Source organism: Amblyomma maculatum, chromosome 4 (assembly GCF_055883805.1).
Source record: "Amblyomma maculatum isolate TAMU_Amacu chromosome 4, ASM5588380v1, whole genome shotgun sequence".
NCBI classification, from domain to species: domain Eukaryota; kingdom Metazoa; phylum Arthropoda; class Arachnida; order Ixodida; family Ixodidae; genus Amblyomma; species Amblyomma maculatum.
In genome coordinates, this window is record NC_139347.1 from 140908416 (window position 1) to 140925288 (window position 16873).

At 48.3% G+C, this 16873-nt stretch overlaps 1 protein-coding gene across 1 annotated transcript in view; it reads left to right on the forward strand.

The window, feature by feature from the left end:
- The first annotated feature begins 305 nt into the window (after positions 1–305).
- Positions 306–16873, forward strand: part of LOC146193191 (adenylate cyclase type 3-like) — a 215909-nt gene continuing 199341 nt past the window's right edge. The window contains exon 1 of the mRNA XM_084602609.1: positions 306–1316. Within this exon, the coding sequence (XP_084458735.1) occupies positions 834–1316 (483 nt within the window). The 5' untranslated portion in view covers positions 306–833. The remainder of the gene's footprint in view (positions 1317–16873) is intronic.

Genomic DNA, 16873 nt, shown 5'->3' on the forward strand with positions numbered 1-16873 from the left:
AATTCAGTGGCCATTGCGCGGTTACACGCGCTTTACTCGTGTGTGCCCTTGGACCAGTGACACCTGCACGCACTCCAACTCAAACGAATAAACCGAAAGGAAACAAACGAACAAAACCGTCGCAGAAGCATCACTAAACAGCGCGGTGTCCCATGCAGTTGAAACTCGCTTCTGGCAGCGGGCCGTGTGTCGCACACGCGCGCCGCAGGCCCGCCGCCCCCCGCGCGCGGAGACTCGCTGAAGCGGCCTGTTGACGTTCCCAGTGTAGCGTTCGTCTCGCTTCCCGGCCGACGGCAGCGACTGGGAAGAGCAGCGCGGCCCTGGACTCGTGCCAGGGTCTCCGCGGGCTCGGAGGAGAGCCTGCCGTCAGCGGCGCAACTCTTCTTCCTCCGCCCAGCAGTCGCAGCATCCCGGCGGCGCGCCGGCGCGGTGTACGGCGTTTCACGGGTGCATCGATTGGCCCCTGCAGCAGCGCTCTCTCTGGGCGGCCGGCGCTGGCCGTATTGATCGGCCCTTTGCATGTGCTGGCGCCCCTTCCGTCCGCAACCAGCAGCGGACCAGCCGGTTGCCGATTCGGCGCCAGAAGTACGAGCGAGCCCCGTGCGGGAAACTCAGGCTGGCATAGCACGTACGCGGGCGCGCGCATACCCGGCCATGGCCAGCGCGCCGCCCCTGCCCTAGTCCCCTCCGAGGTCGCCTCACGTGTCTGTCTCGCCGCCCACTGTGATTTTGGGCGGGCGTGATTGTGTGCTCGTGTGTGTAGTGTCCGCGGATAGCCAAGACAGTCTCTGGTCGCACCGCGTAGGTGCCGATGGTGGTGCCCAGCTGACGGCATGGCCAAGAAGGCGGCGACCAGTGGCAGCAATGGTGCCAGCGGCGGGGGCCCGCTGTCCCGGCCCTTGCTCAAGCGCACCGACACCGAGCTCAGCATCGACCAGAGCGGACTGCAGCGGCTGCTGCCGCGCCGGATGCGCTTCTTGTTCGCTGACGCCCAGGCTGAGAGCCTCTACCTGGACTACTACCGCCACCAGAAGTGGCTGGACTTCAAAGCGTGGACGGCCACGGCGCTGCTCTGCTGCCTGGCGCTGGCCGCCGTTGCCACCTGCCAGTGGTTCGCACCACCGAAGGGCACTGGGCCTCCGTCATGGGTGCCCCCGGCGCTGCTGGCCCTCGAGGCCCTGACCCTGGGTGCGCTCAAGCTGACGCTGACCTTGTGGCCCCGTGCTCCATACGCCGGCGGATGGGCCGCCCTGCCCGCCGTGCTTGTACAGCTGCTGCAGGTGGCCTGCGCCGCGCTGCTCGACTCCGACTCGACGGTGAGTCCGCGTAGTTGCCATATCCTTTCTCCATCGTGTCTGCATTTTTTTATCCCTAAACGTTTCCCCATTGACACCATTTCTTTCGGAATATATGTCACGATCGGTAGCTCGAGATTTCAGCTGAGAGCTGCTGGTCGTGTTTCATACACCAAAGGACGCAGAAAGTGTGACGACTCGTAAAACACGTGGACGCGGAGTGCTTTAGGTCGGACGGATGCACTACTTGGCACACGTGTATGAGGTGCGCAAGCGTTAAGCAGTTACCACTCGGTTGGTGCCCGTATACTTTCTCTCAACTTAGATCGGAAAGCATAGAACCTGCATTCAAACGGCAACGAAGAAGTAAAAGTCAATAAGGTGAAGGCAGTTCTTGTTGTCGAGCTCACTGGCAAAGGTGACAGAGTGCTGCCGAGAAAACACGCAGTTTGATGGCTGGGACTCACTTGGCAAAAGTGACGCTTGCGTTGGATACTTTCGCTTCGTAAAAACAGAAAAACGTTCCTTAAAAGCGTCTCTTCAGACCTAGCTGTGCAGAAACAGAGGTGACATTAAGTTAGTATTCTGTTTTTCAGCACCGGCGCTTTCTCGGACGTTGTGAAACACTTTCAAGTTGCGTCGCACAAACGTAGAACTTTCCTTGCTTTTACGTTTGAGACGAAAGCTTTTTTTCATTAACTGCGCTATATTTTCATAGACTTGAATGTCTTCTGTGCCCGCATTTTTTAGCCCTGCGGGGCTGCATTGCCTAACACATCCTTAGTTTCGGCAAACTACATCTTCCCGCTCGAGTGAACATACTGACTACCGAGCCACATTCTATCAGAAAACTTCTCCTGCCCTCCATGAGTCAACATTTAAGTGGCTGGGCCCAGTGACAAATCACTGGATGGATGAGCGAACATAAATCGCTTTCTTCTTATGTTTACAGGACAGACATCCTTTATCTGACGTTCACTACGAGTGCAATTTCTGCTCACGGTGTCATTGTGATGATACGTTTTTATAAACAGAAGCAAAGACAAATCGTTTTTAACCGCCGGACGACAAACGGCGTTCTGTAAAAGCGTTCCGTCGCCTTTTATTTCAGGAACATTTAACGCCCGTTCCCAGTCTTCGTTTAACTTTACCCACTACATGAACGTTATTACCTGCACACGTAACTTCGACTAATATGGCCAGCGTACTGATTTGCCTGAAGTCGGTCAAGGGTAGCAGTGTCCCTGCTGGCATCATCCGTAGACAGAAAAACATAGGATCTTTTTGAGCGTGTGTGTGTGTGTTTAGACAACGCGACGAGACGTAGCCTTGCCCAGACTCTCGTCGCGCTGTCTGAACATCGCGACGTAACGCTTTAGAGTTTCGAAAGCGTGAACAGAGGGAGTGCCCTCACTAGCTCTTTTGCACACTAGCGCCTAATGGAGTGAAATAATTTTACTTTATTTTTTGTTGAGTCCTAGTCTCTATTGTCACCCGAGCGAAACAGCGCACGTCGGTTGATTGATGAGGATCGCGTTGGTTATACGAGCTTTTCAGATTCCTCCATAGAAGACTTCCTTCGTTTAGTCTCCAACAAAATATCTCGCGGTCAGTTTCTATTGATTTTTTTTTTTCGTGTGCAAAAACAGCGCTTGTATATTTTCATATGCATTCGCCATTTAATTTAGTTGCGCTGGTCCTGCTTTTGTTATCGCGCTTTTATGTCTCGTGGTGCGTATTCCAGGAGAAAAATGTAAGCAGTTAAAGCATGAACCTTACCCTCCAGTTTTCGCCGATGGAGCCACACTTTCTACAGGCACATTCTTCTTTAACGCAATGCGACGGCTATAGTATACATATTCCAGAGCGTTTTACTGTAACTCTTAGTGGCCTCACATTTGTTTCTTGAGGATAAAATAACTCCAAGCCTGAAACAGTACACGTGCATTATTATGAATTGATGGTGACACTTTCTATAGGCAGTATCTGCGGCTTTTGAAAGATTTACGTATGCCCGCCTCTCAGCCTTGGGGCATCCCTCCGACGTTTCTTGCACGGTGAGCACGAAACCTCGTCGGGGAACGAAAATAAAGGAGACTACAGATAGACAAAATCTTAACGCGGTCGCACGTGCAATTCCCGCTGTGCTGTGCACTGAAAACTTCTCAGTCGTCTTTGTGACTGCAAAAACGCGAAAATGGCTGAGCATTTCGTAGCTGGCGCTACGACGCTGCTCGGTGTTATCAGAGGCATTTGCAGGCCGTTGTGTCGGACATAACTGTGAACGGGGCACTAGGTATATGTACGCGCTTTTCGCGGTGCTCCTTGCTTCGCTCGCGCTCGTCGTGTTTGTTTGTCGGGCATGAAAGTTCATTTCGGTTGTTGCTGACGGTGCTGGAGGATCCGGCGCTTCTTGTCCTTCCTTAGCGGCAAACTAAACGAAGCACGGAGGAAGGAACCGGACAATATACAACAATCATAGCGACAACTTAAATTTTGCTCAAACGGCGCGAAACATGCCGACAAAATAAGATCATTTCTCGACCAGTCTCTTTCCTGCTGGCATGGAGCTTTCAGTTTGATGCTTGATGCCGGTAGCCACGTATTATCCGTGTTCTTTAAATGCGATTTAAGTATTTAGATGTCCTCCTGTTTTGCTCCATTTGGTTTCTGGCTAGTGCTTTTCGCTGTTATAGGACTGGAAGCATAAAAACCCGTTCTTCTGAGCATGACGACAAGCATCCATTCTCGGTTTGTAGCCGAGAACGAAGTAATACTTTTGCTTGGACCCTTTTTTCCAACTTAACGGCGTTCCCTAAGCTTCTAAGAGTGAAGTACGAGAACGTTCTTTATTGCAACGTCATAAGTGAATGCCCGCTCCATGAGCCATTATAATCAGTGTCAGCTCACCCTCTACTCCAGTTCCCGTGAGAACTAACGTGATCTACTGGAAAATATCCGCATTCGCCCAAGTGAAGCCGGGCACCCCTGGGACGCCCAGAAATATTAGTTTCATGCAGATAATGCGCCAAAGAGCCGGGGTAGTAATGATTGCATGTCGCGCCAATGGCAGTGCCCAGTAACATCAAAGGAATGCAATTCTGAGAGGACTCAGGTTATGTCCACGTCTAGTGACGACGAACGTTGAGCGCTTGTGCCCCCGAGTGGAGCACACCTATTTCTCTGAGTTTTAGACAGACAGAAATAAAAGAAAATTGTGCATGCCGCATGCCACATCAGAGCCTGTGTTCCTTGTCTTAACGCGCCCTGATACAATCATACAACTCCTAATTCAGCGGTGACTGCGCAGAGAACATGCCTTCGCCTTATGCTCGCAGGTGTCGCTTAATAATGCATGGCAGAAGGTGCTAAAGGCTCTCCAGAAACGGCACAGGCATCTCGCTATCTTATTTTCGCAAAGACCGCAAAACAGGTAGCGGAAGAGTGTGTTGGTAATTTTTCTCTGATTCTGCTGATGGATGGCCCTGTCGAGAAATGTGAAGCTTCCTGGTCTTGTTCTCGTCACTGCGACCACTTTGTGAGAGGAAGCCGATAATAAATCGCCGCTCGGAAGCCCAAACCGCGTATCATAGCAGCAGTGGCGACTCGCACGCTACCCACGGTCGCGTTCTCCACGAAGAAGACAAGATCCTCACGACACTCGCCTCGCATGTGTCAAGATATTTCGGTGCGTACAGTTTTAATGGTCAGTCTTCGGAGGAATAAAATTGCACACAGCACACCATTTCGAAGTCCCCATTCATACGCATCTGCCTGTGCATCACACTGGCGGGAGCCAAGTCCTATTTGCTGCGCATACGTAACCGTCCTTGCCTTTTAGAAGTAAACAGTTGTGAATTGACTTTTCTACACTGTTTGTGAAAGTGTGCACGTCCACTTCGGCGAGGGTGAGCGGGTTTAATAGAGACTTGCAGTATAACGGAATGTCAGTGTGCGAGAAACAACTCGAAGCTGAGCTGTACTCGTGGGATCTTAGTCAGCGTATAAAATTACGTCAGGGAACCTAGCATGACTGTGGAAACGACAGTTAAGAAAGCACGGGGATGGCGATGATGTTGTCTTTTTCATTGGAGAGTTGGTCCTTCCCTAAAAAGGCCCATCTCTTCATATTTTCCGCACGCGCGCTTCGGAAGAACGCGGTTCGCTTCTCTGTTTCACTCTGAGAGCTCAAGTCGTAAGGAATGTACGTTAATTTTACCCGAAGCTACTAAAGTAATGTTAGCATATAGGGGAAACATCTGCTTCAAAAACTCATCGGGACCTGGCATTTTATATTTGGATCAGCACTCCACGCAATATGTGGCGTTCACTTAAAATGCGTGACTATATTTTAGCTACAATCCAGAGCGGCGCTTCTTAATGGCCTAATTGGAGAAACACGTCGCCTCGAGCAGATGCAATCTGTGGTGGCTTCTTTTCTCGCTATAACAAGCTTCTTTCTGGGAGATATGATTTTCACAAACGTTTTTGTGTGTGTGTGTGTGTGTGTGTGTGTGTGTGTGTGTGTGTGTGTGTGTGTGTGTGTGTGTGTGTGTGTGTGTGTGTGTGTGTGTGTGTGTGTGTGTGTGTGTGTGTGTGTGTGTGTGTGTGTGTGTGTGTGTGTGTGTGTGTGTGTGTGTGTGTGTGTGTGTGTGTGTGTGTGTGTGTGTGTGTGTGTGTGTGTGTGTGTGTGTGTGTGTGTGTGTGTGTGTGTGTGTGTGTGTGTGTGTGTGTGTGTGTGTGTGTGTGTGTGTGTGTGTGTGTGTGTGTGTGTGTGTGTGTGTGTGTGTGTGTGTGTGTGTGTGTGTGTGTGTGTGTGTGTGTGTGTGTGTGTGTGTGTGTGTGTGTGTGTGTGTGTGTGTGTGTGTGTGTGTGTGTGTGTGTGTGTGTGTGTGTGTGTGTGTGTGTGTGTGTGTGTGTGTGTGTGTGTGTGTGTGTGTGTGTGTGTGTGTGTGTGTGTGTGTGTGTGTGTGTGTGTGTGTGTGTGTGTGTGTGTGTGTGTGTGTGTGTGTGTGTGTGTGTGTGTGTGTGTGTGTGTGTGTGTGTGTGTGTGTGTGTGTGTGTGTGTGTGTGTGTGTGTGTGTGTGTGTGTGTGTGTGTGTGTGTGTGTGTGTGTGTGTGTGTGTGTGTGTGTGTGTGTGTGTGTGTGTGTGTGTGTGTGTGTGTGTGTGTGTGTGTGTGTGTGTGTGTGTGTGTGTGTGTGTGTGTGTGTGTGTGTGTGTGTGTGTGTGTGTGTGTGTGTGTGTGTGTGTGTGTGTGTGTGTGTGTGTGTGTGTGTGTGTGTGTGTGTGTGTGTGTGTGTGTGTGTGTGTGTGTGTGTGTGTGTGTGTGTGTGTGTGTGTGTGTGTGTGTGTGTGTGTGTGTGTGTGTGTGTGTGTGTGTGTGTGTGTGTGTGTGTGTGTGTGTGTGTGTGTGTGTGTGTGTGTGTGTGTGTGTGTGTGTGTGTGTGTGTGTGTGTGTGTGTGTGTGTGTGTGTGTGTGTGTGTGTGTGTGTGTGTGTGTGTGTGTGTGTGTGTGTGTGTGTGTGTGTGTGTGTGTGTGTGTGTGTGTGTGTGTGTGTGTGTGTGTGTGTGTGTGTGTGTGTGTGTGTGTGTGTGTGTGTGTGTGTGTGTGTGTGTGTGTGTGTGTGTGTGTGTGTGTGTGTGTGTGTGTGTGCTTTATCCGCTCGCATTCAGCGTACGCTCTCGTCCTGCCGCATTGCGTCTGGCGAGCCTGGTATAGAACGAACATGGAGTGCCGCATAAAAAGTGCAGAAAATATAAAATGAGGTTCCCACACAACGTTGCTTTGCCGCCACGTTGCACGCTCTTTTGCTGCCGTGACTGAGACATATTCAATGGAATTATGGTGCCTATACATGAAGTGATTCCATTGAATACTGTCCATCACTTGAAACACCCACGCACCGCAACATCAAACGTATAGCTGGTACACACAAGGAAGACCGGAAGCGAGCCGGTGTTCGTGGATTGTGTGGAGTTGAGAAGAAATGCCGAGAGCTTCAAGCGAGTGCCAGTCGTTTCGCAGTCGTTTCGCGAAAAAAAAAAAAAGCAGAGACTTTTTTTTTTTTTTTTTTCTGGCCTCGCATTTCCATCTAACCGAATGCACTTGAAAGGAGTCAACGAAATGCAGTGCTATTCGGAGGGAGCCATGGAAATGGAACACTGTCGACAAAACTCCCTTTCTGAACAGGTAGGCTCATACTAAAATTCATCAGATTACGAATTGAAAAGCAGATACGTTAGGGATGTGAGTGCTCACAATACGGTCAATAATTTATGCAACAAGTAGAAGAGAAAATGGTGGCAGTCGACGACCGAAGCGACGGGGTTTCCTTTCCCAATGCAGCTGCTCTTAGGACCTTACTTTGCAATCAGTTTGAAGCGAGAAAGATCTACTTGACGCAAGAGAGTCAAGACAGTGGTACTTTGAAAATAGTTCAGCTTTACGTCGTGCAAACAAATTAGGCACGCAGTCCTGTCCTTGAGAGTACTTTACCTTTAAGCTAAAAGCTACTACTTTCGCGTCGTCATTAACCCAAGAGCCATGGTCGAGCGGGCTTGGGCCGCGGCCGACGCCAATGGGCTCCCGTAAGAGGGAGGCCACCTAGTTTTAAACGCTCCTGCTCATTCCTTCCTCCAGCTCCCTTTAAGCCTAATACTCTCCCCCTTTCTAAATATTGTACATTCACTCGATCACCCTCAAGCATAATAGCATTTTGTAGCGTAGTACAAGGCATGAACGCGCGAGCCCAGTACTCTGTCAAGATGGCTGCACAGCTCCTTGCGCTTCGTGCTTGTCTCTCCCTGTAACCCAGAGAGAGGCATGTGCCAATACTAAGCACTTTACATTATGAAGCTATGTCAAAGCAATCTTGGCTATGCTGGCATTTGCCTAAAAACGACAGGTAACCTGTGTAGGTATGCGTAGGTATGCAATAATCTCACAATCTCCTGGAAAATTGGGGTAATGGTTTATTTCGTCCCAGTAAAAAACAAAAAAAAAAGAGTAGCAAAACGTTAAAAGGTCACTTAAACAAAATTTCAGAGGGCGCTAACAAAATAGCGCTGCTTGAGAGCTTAGTTTTGGAGAGGTAAAAGTCAAATTTGGATGAAATCATAAAATGCTAAGTGATAATGTCTTTTAGGTTTTTGTCTTTTTTTTTTCTTTATTGCATTATATCCGTAGTCGCCAAATCTGGCGCAATTTCTAGGTTTGATTATAGCGCTGAAGTACCCAAGCAAGATAGCCCTAGCTAATTTCCCGAACTTATCGCGAAGTCTCTCAGGGCGACTTTCGCTAAATTGGTGGAGATGTGTGCCGGCGTACAATCTATCTATCAGAATAAGTGCTATATTTAGGAGTTTCTAGCACAGCGGTGCAATCATGCATGCAGAAATGTTGAACTGGTCGCATGCTGTGCTCTGTAATAATTACACCGCGTGCAATAATTAAATTGCCATAATAGGCAGCAACAGATGTGTATACGAGCCAAAACTTCTTCCGCGACATTATATGCATGTGCTCAGAGTTTGCAGCGCCCTAGTACTTGACAGGTCACAAGGGAAATTAGGGAAAAGTTTAACCCGGCTAAACGTAGGTAACCAAAGCGAAAGCAGCGACACGTTTCGCTCGACCCGCCTCTCTCTGTGCGGCGGCCTCTCGGCGAGCTACATCCACTGGATAAACGGATTCGGCCTGTCGTCTTCGCAACCTCTGAGACGCAAACAGTCCACGAGGCGTCTTGTCTGGACCATCCATCACGACAGCTGCCTTCAAATTGTCGAGAACTGTTGTGATTCGTTGGCACCGGCTAAGAGGCAGCGTAGGCTATCTAGACAAAACGAACGCCACGGCCCCAACCTAGTTGCGGTTGAGTGACGTCATAATTGTCACGTGACCACGCAGAGGCGAGCGTGCGGTTACCTCGGTTTCTTCGGCGGCTGAGTGACGTCATAGCTTCCTCGTGATTTCTCCTCTGTTCAAGGGCAAACACTTGTAAACGGCGAATACGCCAGGGATATAGTAAAAGCTCGAGATAGCTTTTAAGGCTGTGGTGCGTCCTGATGAAGCCTCTGGTAAGTGGTGGTTGGCAGGTAACATGCCCAGGCGCTGTTTGCTCGACATTTTGTGCGACGTCACGAGACCACGTCACATGTCCGATTTGGAACGACTTTGAGATAGGAATCGGAAATGGGGCCTTTGGATACCGTTTGAGAAACGCGCCTCCTAGGCCACGCAGGCACATTCGAGCTGGTTAGCTGAAGTGGAACTTTATTCTTACCTTGGGCGGTCTTTCACATAACCCGGTAGCTTACGACTCGGCGGCGTATGTGTGAGATATAGTTAAGGGGAAAAAAGATGATTCAGGGAATGTCAAAGTCCGTGTAGCCGAACAAGGGGTTTCGAAGACGTTAATTATAAACACAGATAAAACAAGGTGCATAAAGCTAACATGGCAATATGCGCGATCACACCACAGTCATAGTACGGAGTCATGCATATCGGGAGCCATTTTTCTAGATACTTTTTCTTCTTTCGTTCTTTCGTGTTTCACTTAGAGCTGCGCGCTTGCACATGTAAGGTTTGCTTTGATAGCTTTCGCACATCTTTGTACTTTTTCCTCCTGTGTACGTAACAATTTAATATGCGGTAATGAGAGTCAGCCTTACGAAGCTTGAATTTTTTGTACGCAGTAACGATTGCATCTGGAGTTCTCTCTCTTTTTGTTTTATTTGCTGTTTTTCGGCTTTATGTTTCATGTTTCCTTTTCAATCGATACATCGTTCTGCTTTTTAAACCTTCTCAGAGTTTTCTTTTGTCTTCGCTCCTATATATCCAACAGCGGAGATCCCCTATGGAGCCAACGTATTGCTGCCTGCATCCCGTCCAATAGCACTGAACCCCAGCCTCGAAAATAGGGCACTCTACAGACATATACAGCTCTGGCGGTAACTCCTATATACGCTTCCGAAAGCAGTGAGGTACCCGCATCATGTGCTAAGCGCCCAGCGACCACTGACCAAACGTTTTAGGCGCGACGAACAGCGGGTCCCTGTCACCACGTTAGTAAAATAATCAATTCATTTGGTTAAAACGTTCGTCGGATTGGTGGAATGATTGGAGCTTGAAGAGAAAAAGAGATAGCGTTCAAACTATTCGGCCTTCTAACAGCAAAAACCTCACCTCGGAAGAAAATTTTTTTTTTGTCTGCTTCGGCGGCAGGCAGACGGCAAGAAGCCGAGTGAAGCGCCTCATTGGACTGGACTGTTTGTCGGTTCGGCTCGTGCTTATAAATACGCTTAGCGGAGCGCCGGCGGCGAAGCCTACTGCGGGCGCGCAGCTCCATAATGAATGCAGGGGCACCGCTTGCGGAGTCGATTTCCTAAGGAATGGCAAATGAGGCGGCCGAAAAGGAAAAGCTGCGCTTTAAGTGCGGCCGGGTGCCGAGCTTTCATTGAAGCGAGCGAGGTGGCGGCGGTCGTCTTCGGAGGGCCACATTTCTTTTTCAATTAAATCAAGCCTTGTGGCACTTCATAACTAGAACAAAATGCGGGAAGTACTTTTGTGTACAGTATAAAACCCTCATAAAACCTCGGAATAAAAAGGGAAGTATACTGTGAACTGGCGATAAAACAGGTCAAAGTCTGCACAGACCCTCCTTTCGAGATTGGTGCCGAATTCAATTTAATTTCGGCATGGGAGAATGCCTTATTGACCTTAGAGCTGTGGCGACTCATTATGCACTAGCCCGTACAAAAAAAAAAAAACCGTCAAACAAATTAAACCTCGGTAACTGAATAAAGGAAGATGTAACCTGTCTCGGCAAGGCCTGTGGATTTTCAGCAACGATTTCTGCTTTGTTGACACTAGCTAGCTGTTGAAGATTAAAGAAAGAGGAATTTGGGGACGCTGAAGCGATGACTTAGGAGCAGATGCGATAGCGCCTTAACACCGCCTTTTCACTGTATGCGAATACTTTTATATTTTTTATTTAGATTGGCTTTCGTAGAAAGAAAAACGCAGTATCAGGCACATACGTCTCGGGCACATATGTTGTCTATTCAAATCCCCTGTCGCATACCTCCTGAGAAGCCGAATGGTATGACACCAGCGACGACGCTGCACAAAGAACCGCAGCGTCACAATTTCGATATAAAGTTACGTACGTACCAGCTGCGACACCGTGTTTCTCAATTTGAGTTGCGGGAAATGGCGATGGATTTCTGACCGAACGAGCTGCATACGCCAAGCATATGGCCAGGACGTTCTTGAAGGCTAGTTTGTATATGAATTTGCCCGAGAAGTTAGCGCAGGAAAACAGACACAACAGTCAAACTCGAGACACAGCGCTATTAAGAGCTCTTGTTGTTAGTAGCGCTGTGTCCTGTCTTCAGTGTGCCTGTCGTCCCTGTCTTCCGGCGCTAACCTTCTGCCAAGCGCATAAAACATTTCGCTTCGATATCGCTGTTCTTTAAGGGTAGAAAATTGTTCTATATCACCATGTGTGGCACGGTGATTGATCGATCACACACACACGCACATGGTCATGCATACATAATTGGTCGCTAAATTAAATAAAAAAAACATGCACGAGATCATGTCCTCAACGGTCGCTACTTACGCCAAACCCCGCCGCTTTAACGACTTGGCGCGCCGAGCTGCCGCCAGCTTCTTTTACGGCTCAACACTGGAACACTCGAACGTTTTCCTTACTGAACGAATAATTATCCGAATAATGAAAACGTTATTTTGCCGACGCCCAGATGCAAGTTTCTAAATTATTCGACTTGCTATTTCTCGCATGAATGTTAATTTTCTCGTGGGTCCTTCTATACCACAGGTCGTTGTATGGGTAAAGTTCATTCTTTCGATCCACTTTGGGCGTTGTTTCGGTCACCATGCGCCTCTTACCATCCAGGAATAAGACCTTAGCCTGTAATCGCAGCGGTGGAGTAATCTTGGAGCATATCTCTGCTGTGCACGCCGCACAGGGCTGGAGCAATGTATCGCTGAAAATACACCGGCTTTTGTACTTCGCACAAGCTTCCATGCATACGTGCACCGTTGACAATGTTGAGCTAAGCGGACCAAACTGTGCAGAGGGTAGTGACCTCCAGACTCTGGTCGAGTTCTTTTCTCTCAAGACCCTAACATTCATAGGCTATGCGCTAGCAGTCGCATTATCAACAAACGTATATATGTCACGTGGTGGTGAAAAGGTCGATGACACAAATGAAGAGTCGGTGATTGCACTGAAGAAACTCTTCATTGGGCTGACTTGCGCCCGCAAAAGAACTAAGCAACTCGGCGGCGGCGATAGAAACAAACGTGCTCGTCGATCGTCGAACAAAGAATGCCCGTCGCACTCGTCAACGCTCAATTTAAAGGCTGCTCAGAACGATCTAGATAACGTCTTAAATAGCTACCAGCGCAAGTTGGAACATAGTAGAAAGACACACGAGTGGCCGGAATCTTCGGGACAGATCTCGGTGCATCTTATGCTGCAATGAAAGCGATAAAGGTGCGACTCGCGACATCGAGCATTAACAAACAAAGAATACAAACTGATACGCGATCCAGAATCAGAGTGATAAGGCCGTACGCCGGCGGCTGTTAAAAAAAACAACAAATACAGCTTTGAACGTTTCGCGGCTATGTGCGGGCCTTCCTGCTACAACAAACGAGCGTCCCATAGTGCTGTGTCCAAGGGTGGTTCTGCTGCGGCTGGATGTTTGAGAAGTATCCAAAATATTTGCGTACATTGACTCTAAATACTCATAGCTTGTCATCTAGTGGCACATACTAAGACGATTTGCTCGTCTGTATAGGCCTAAAAATTGTTTGCTCCCAGGAATTTGAGACAGGTTCCACAAAGCCCAGCCTAGCGGCCTATCGATTATCTTCTACAAGCAGTACTATGTTGCTGACGTCACTGATAGCCTCAACACCCTATTTAACCTTCAAAGCTACGCGCCACGGGGTGGCCGCCAAAGGAAGTAGAAGCACGTGTTCCGGATTCTTCTAAGGCTCAAGCAGCTACTTAGCTGTGAAACACCGAGAACATCTCTTGTTTTCAAATCTTTCCTAAATTGCGTTGACTTCCTGCAAGAGAAGAAAAAAAATATTTCGGCACCTAAGTTTTATTGTTTTAGCCCTAGGTTTGAATCCTCCGCGTTACTGAAAAAAACCAAAGAAACGCGCACAGACACGTGCGCACCCATGCACGCGCGGAAACACACGCACACAAAGACGATTTTGCGTAATCTTTTTTGATGAATGTATAATACAGCAAGCCGCACTATAAGGTTTTTTCGTTTTTGGCGCAACGTCACGGTTCGACAAATTAGAAAGAAAGAAACAAACCGATCTAATCAAATCAAAGCTTTCATATTCGCTAACAAAATAAAACAGCGTGGCTTTTTCGCATGCTGAAAGGCTATTGCGAACGGTCATTTTCTGGCATCTGCTGGGGCTATTGGCTCAGTTGAAGGCAAGGAGGAAAATAGCTACTGCACGCGATGTCCGTCACTCCTCTTCGGCGTTTTTCTGGGGCTTCTTTAAAAGCCGCTCGTGCTCTAACGCCTCCAGGTATGGAACACACTAGAGCGCGCTACGCAACGAAATGCTTGTAACGTTTTCAACCATCACCCCTCTCTCCCTCCATACATTTACGCACAAAAAAAAAAATAAATGCTGCCAGCTCTGAGACATGACGACAAATATTTTACGAACAATCCTGTCTACCGTGACTGTACACGGGAGCTGAGGGGGCTTTTACCGATCCGGTGACGACACTGCGGGATAATGGAAGCAAAACGAGCTTTTGCGATGGACACACGCGTAGCGGTAGCGAGAAGGCTTTTGCGTGTTTGCTCTGTGCACTCTTCGCCGTCTCCTCTAACCGGCTGTGTTCGCTTACGCTTCTCAAAGCATCGCGGACGGAGGCAAGGGGAAAGGAGGGTTAGGCTTAAGTACTAACATGCTAATTTGTGCTTCTGCACACGCACGCTTGTGGTTCTGCTTTGTGCCGAATAGCTTTCGCTCCAGTAAGTCGCAGTTATAAGATACACGAAAGAAACAAGCACTTGCTGAAATAACGGGGAAAATTAAACAACGCTGTTGTTCTCTTCTCTTAGTAAAAAAGAATATGTAATAGCAGGAGCGTGCGGTCTCTCTATCTTGTGTACTCCTCCAAGTCATCGTCTGTTGAAAATAACTGCTCAATAGCTTTTCTTGCCTAATCAGTGATCCATAAAAGGCTATTTTCTGTGCTGAATTTCTCTTAGTTTCAGTGATTGCTAGCTCCTTTCGTACCTTTACACGCCTCTCAACAGCTTTAAGCTGCTTTAGGGGACGCGTTGTTAGGGTTGTTGGTGCGTTATAATTTCAGTTGACCTTAGTGCAACGTGAAGACGCAAACGCATAGCACTCGTGTACTATATATGCATGCATGCGCTCACTCTGCGTCGAGAGCGCTGGTCCTGCCCGGCCTTTGAGCATTTCTGCTTCGCTAACAATAACTGGACTACTATGTCACAGTCGGGATTAGAGTTTGATAAGCCCATACGTCAAGCACGTCAATTACCGAAGCGCTTAGGTAAACTGTGCTCGAGTGAGGAATTTATATACCTTCGCTGAAGAAAAGAAGTGAGAGGGAGGGACCGGTAATACCCCCACGTTCATGAAGATTCAAGAAGCGCAATGGAATTGAGGTATCACAGAGTTGTCACCTTCGCTGCCTCTCCTAAAGAGCGTTGACGCGGTCATTTTGATGCAAGATGCGCCGGCGTGCTGTGCGATGTTAGTGCACAATAAAGATCACCGGGTGGTCAAAATTATCCGACAGACCATCAGTTAGTTCCCTTTTCCCTTCCCTCAACCCCCTCTTTTATACCTTATCTAACAGTACAATTGAGGTGTACACCGGGAAATGAGGCAGTTACTTTGATGCCGATGCACTAACAGGGCGATAGAGGCGAAATCTGTCATTCGTGTGTGTTTAAAGCCTCTGTTACCTGCTGCCTAGGGTAGGTGGTAGGTAGGTGGCACAAGACATCCACCTGCCACACTGGACAGGTGGCAAAATCGGAAGAGATAAATATCCCCTTTCTCCTCGTAGGGGACAGGTAGAAGTAGGTAGAAGGTAACAGGTAACAGTATACGTAGAAGACGAAAACGGGAATGTTACGAGACTCCGTTAAAACGCAGCGCTTTAGATCGCTTCTCGTTCCTAGATAAGCGGAGTCGAAAAGGCGTATCCTTTCGCATTTTGTCCCACGGAATTGATAGCGGGAATGTATGCCCTTTCCCTAAACATTTTTTCTCTCTACCTCGCGCTGCATTGAACGCCTGTATTGTCGAACTCGGTGGTTCTACTTGGACGGTTTTCGAGCTCTCGCTTACGCTGTTTCGTTATCACAAAACTTTTGCCAGTTTGTTAGTCATTCATCCGCAAGGAAAAAAAAAAACAGTCAGATTCATTGCGAACTTCCAGTTTTTCTTTCTTTTAATCTCTTCAATGACTGCGCCGTTTTCAAATGTTTGTGTCACACATTTTTACGATCCTCTGTTTTTCCGCATACGTCTTTGGTACGCAGCCTTTCCCGTTTTCTTCTCCATAGCAGTTTCGCACATAACGCATTATGACTGAAATTATTCTAACAGGAAATTGCGGACTTCAAGCTTCATTCTGAAATGGGAAATAAATGTAAGCTCATATTTAACGTTCACGCTTCTCCGTCAGATGTTCCAGTGTCGCTACCTTTCCTGGCTGAATGCACTACGCACTGCCAAGACTCTTGAACAGCTGACCTCCAGCCCCACCCCTTCCACTATACACACGCATACACGTACACCTTCGTGAAAATCACTTTATGCCACATGGTCGCGATGCCCTATTTTTCCCAACGAATACTCAAAATATTAAATTAAATAAATAAATTGGTTCACAGGAAGGGAAAGGCGCAGTAACTGTCACACTTGCTCTGTGGACACCCGAACCGCGCCGTAAGGGAAGGGAGGGAGGTGGGAATGAAAGTGAAAAGAGAGAAAGAGGAGCCGTAGTGGAGGGCTACGGAGTAATTTCGACCACCTGGGGATCTTTAACGTGCGCTGACATCGCACAGCACACGGACGCCTCTTCGTTTCGCCTCCATCGAAACGCAGCCGCCGTGGTCGGGTTCGAACCCGGGAACTCCGGCACAGTAGTCGGGCGTCTTACCACTGCACCACCCCGGCGGGGCTCAAAATATTGGTGATTTAGAAATTTGGAAATCCTTCGTTTATTTCCGTAGCCCTAGGTTGTTCCTGCAAAGTCAGGAAGAAATTAAATAACGTCACTTACATGAACCGACCCAAAGCTGCTAGGACTGAAATGTACCTCCCCCTCGACCCCCTCCCCTCGATTTAAATATAAACGCTGAAGCTATCATACCGAGACCGTATTGCGCCAAGGGCATACTCACTACCTGTGAGATTATTGAGCCTAACCACTTGTGATCGAGTGTTTATCTATGCGACAACGCCCGTCGAGTCGAGCAGTCGGTAGAGCGGGAAATCAAGGCCGGAGACAAAAA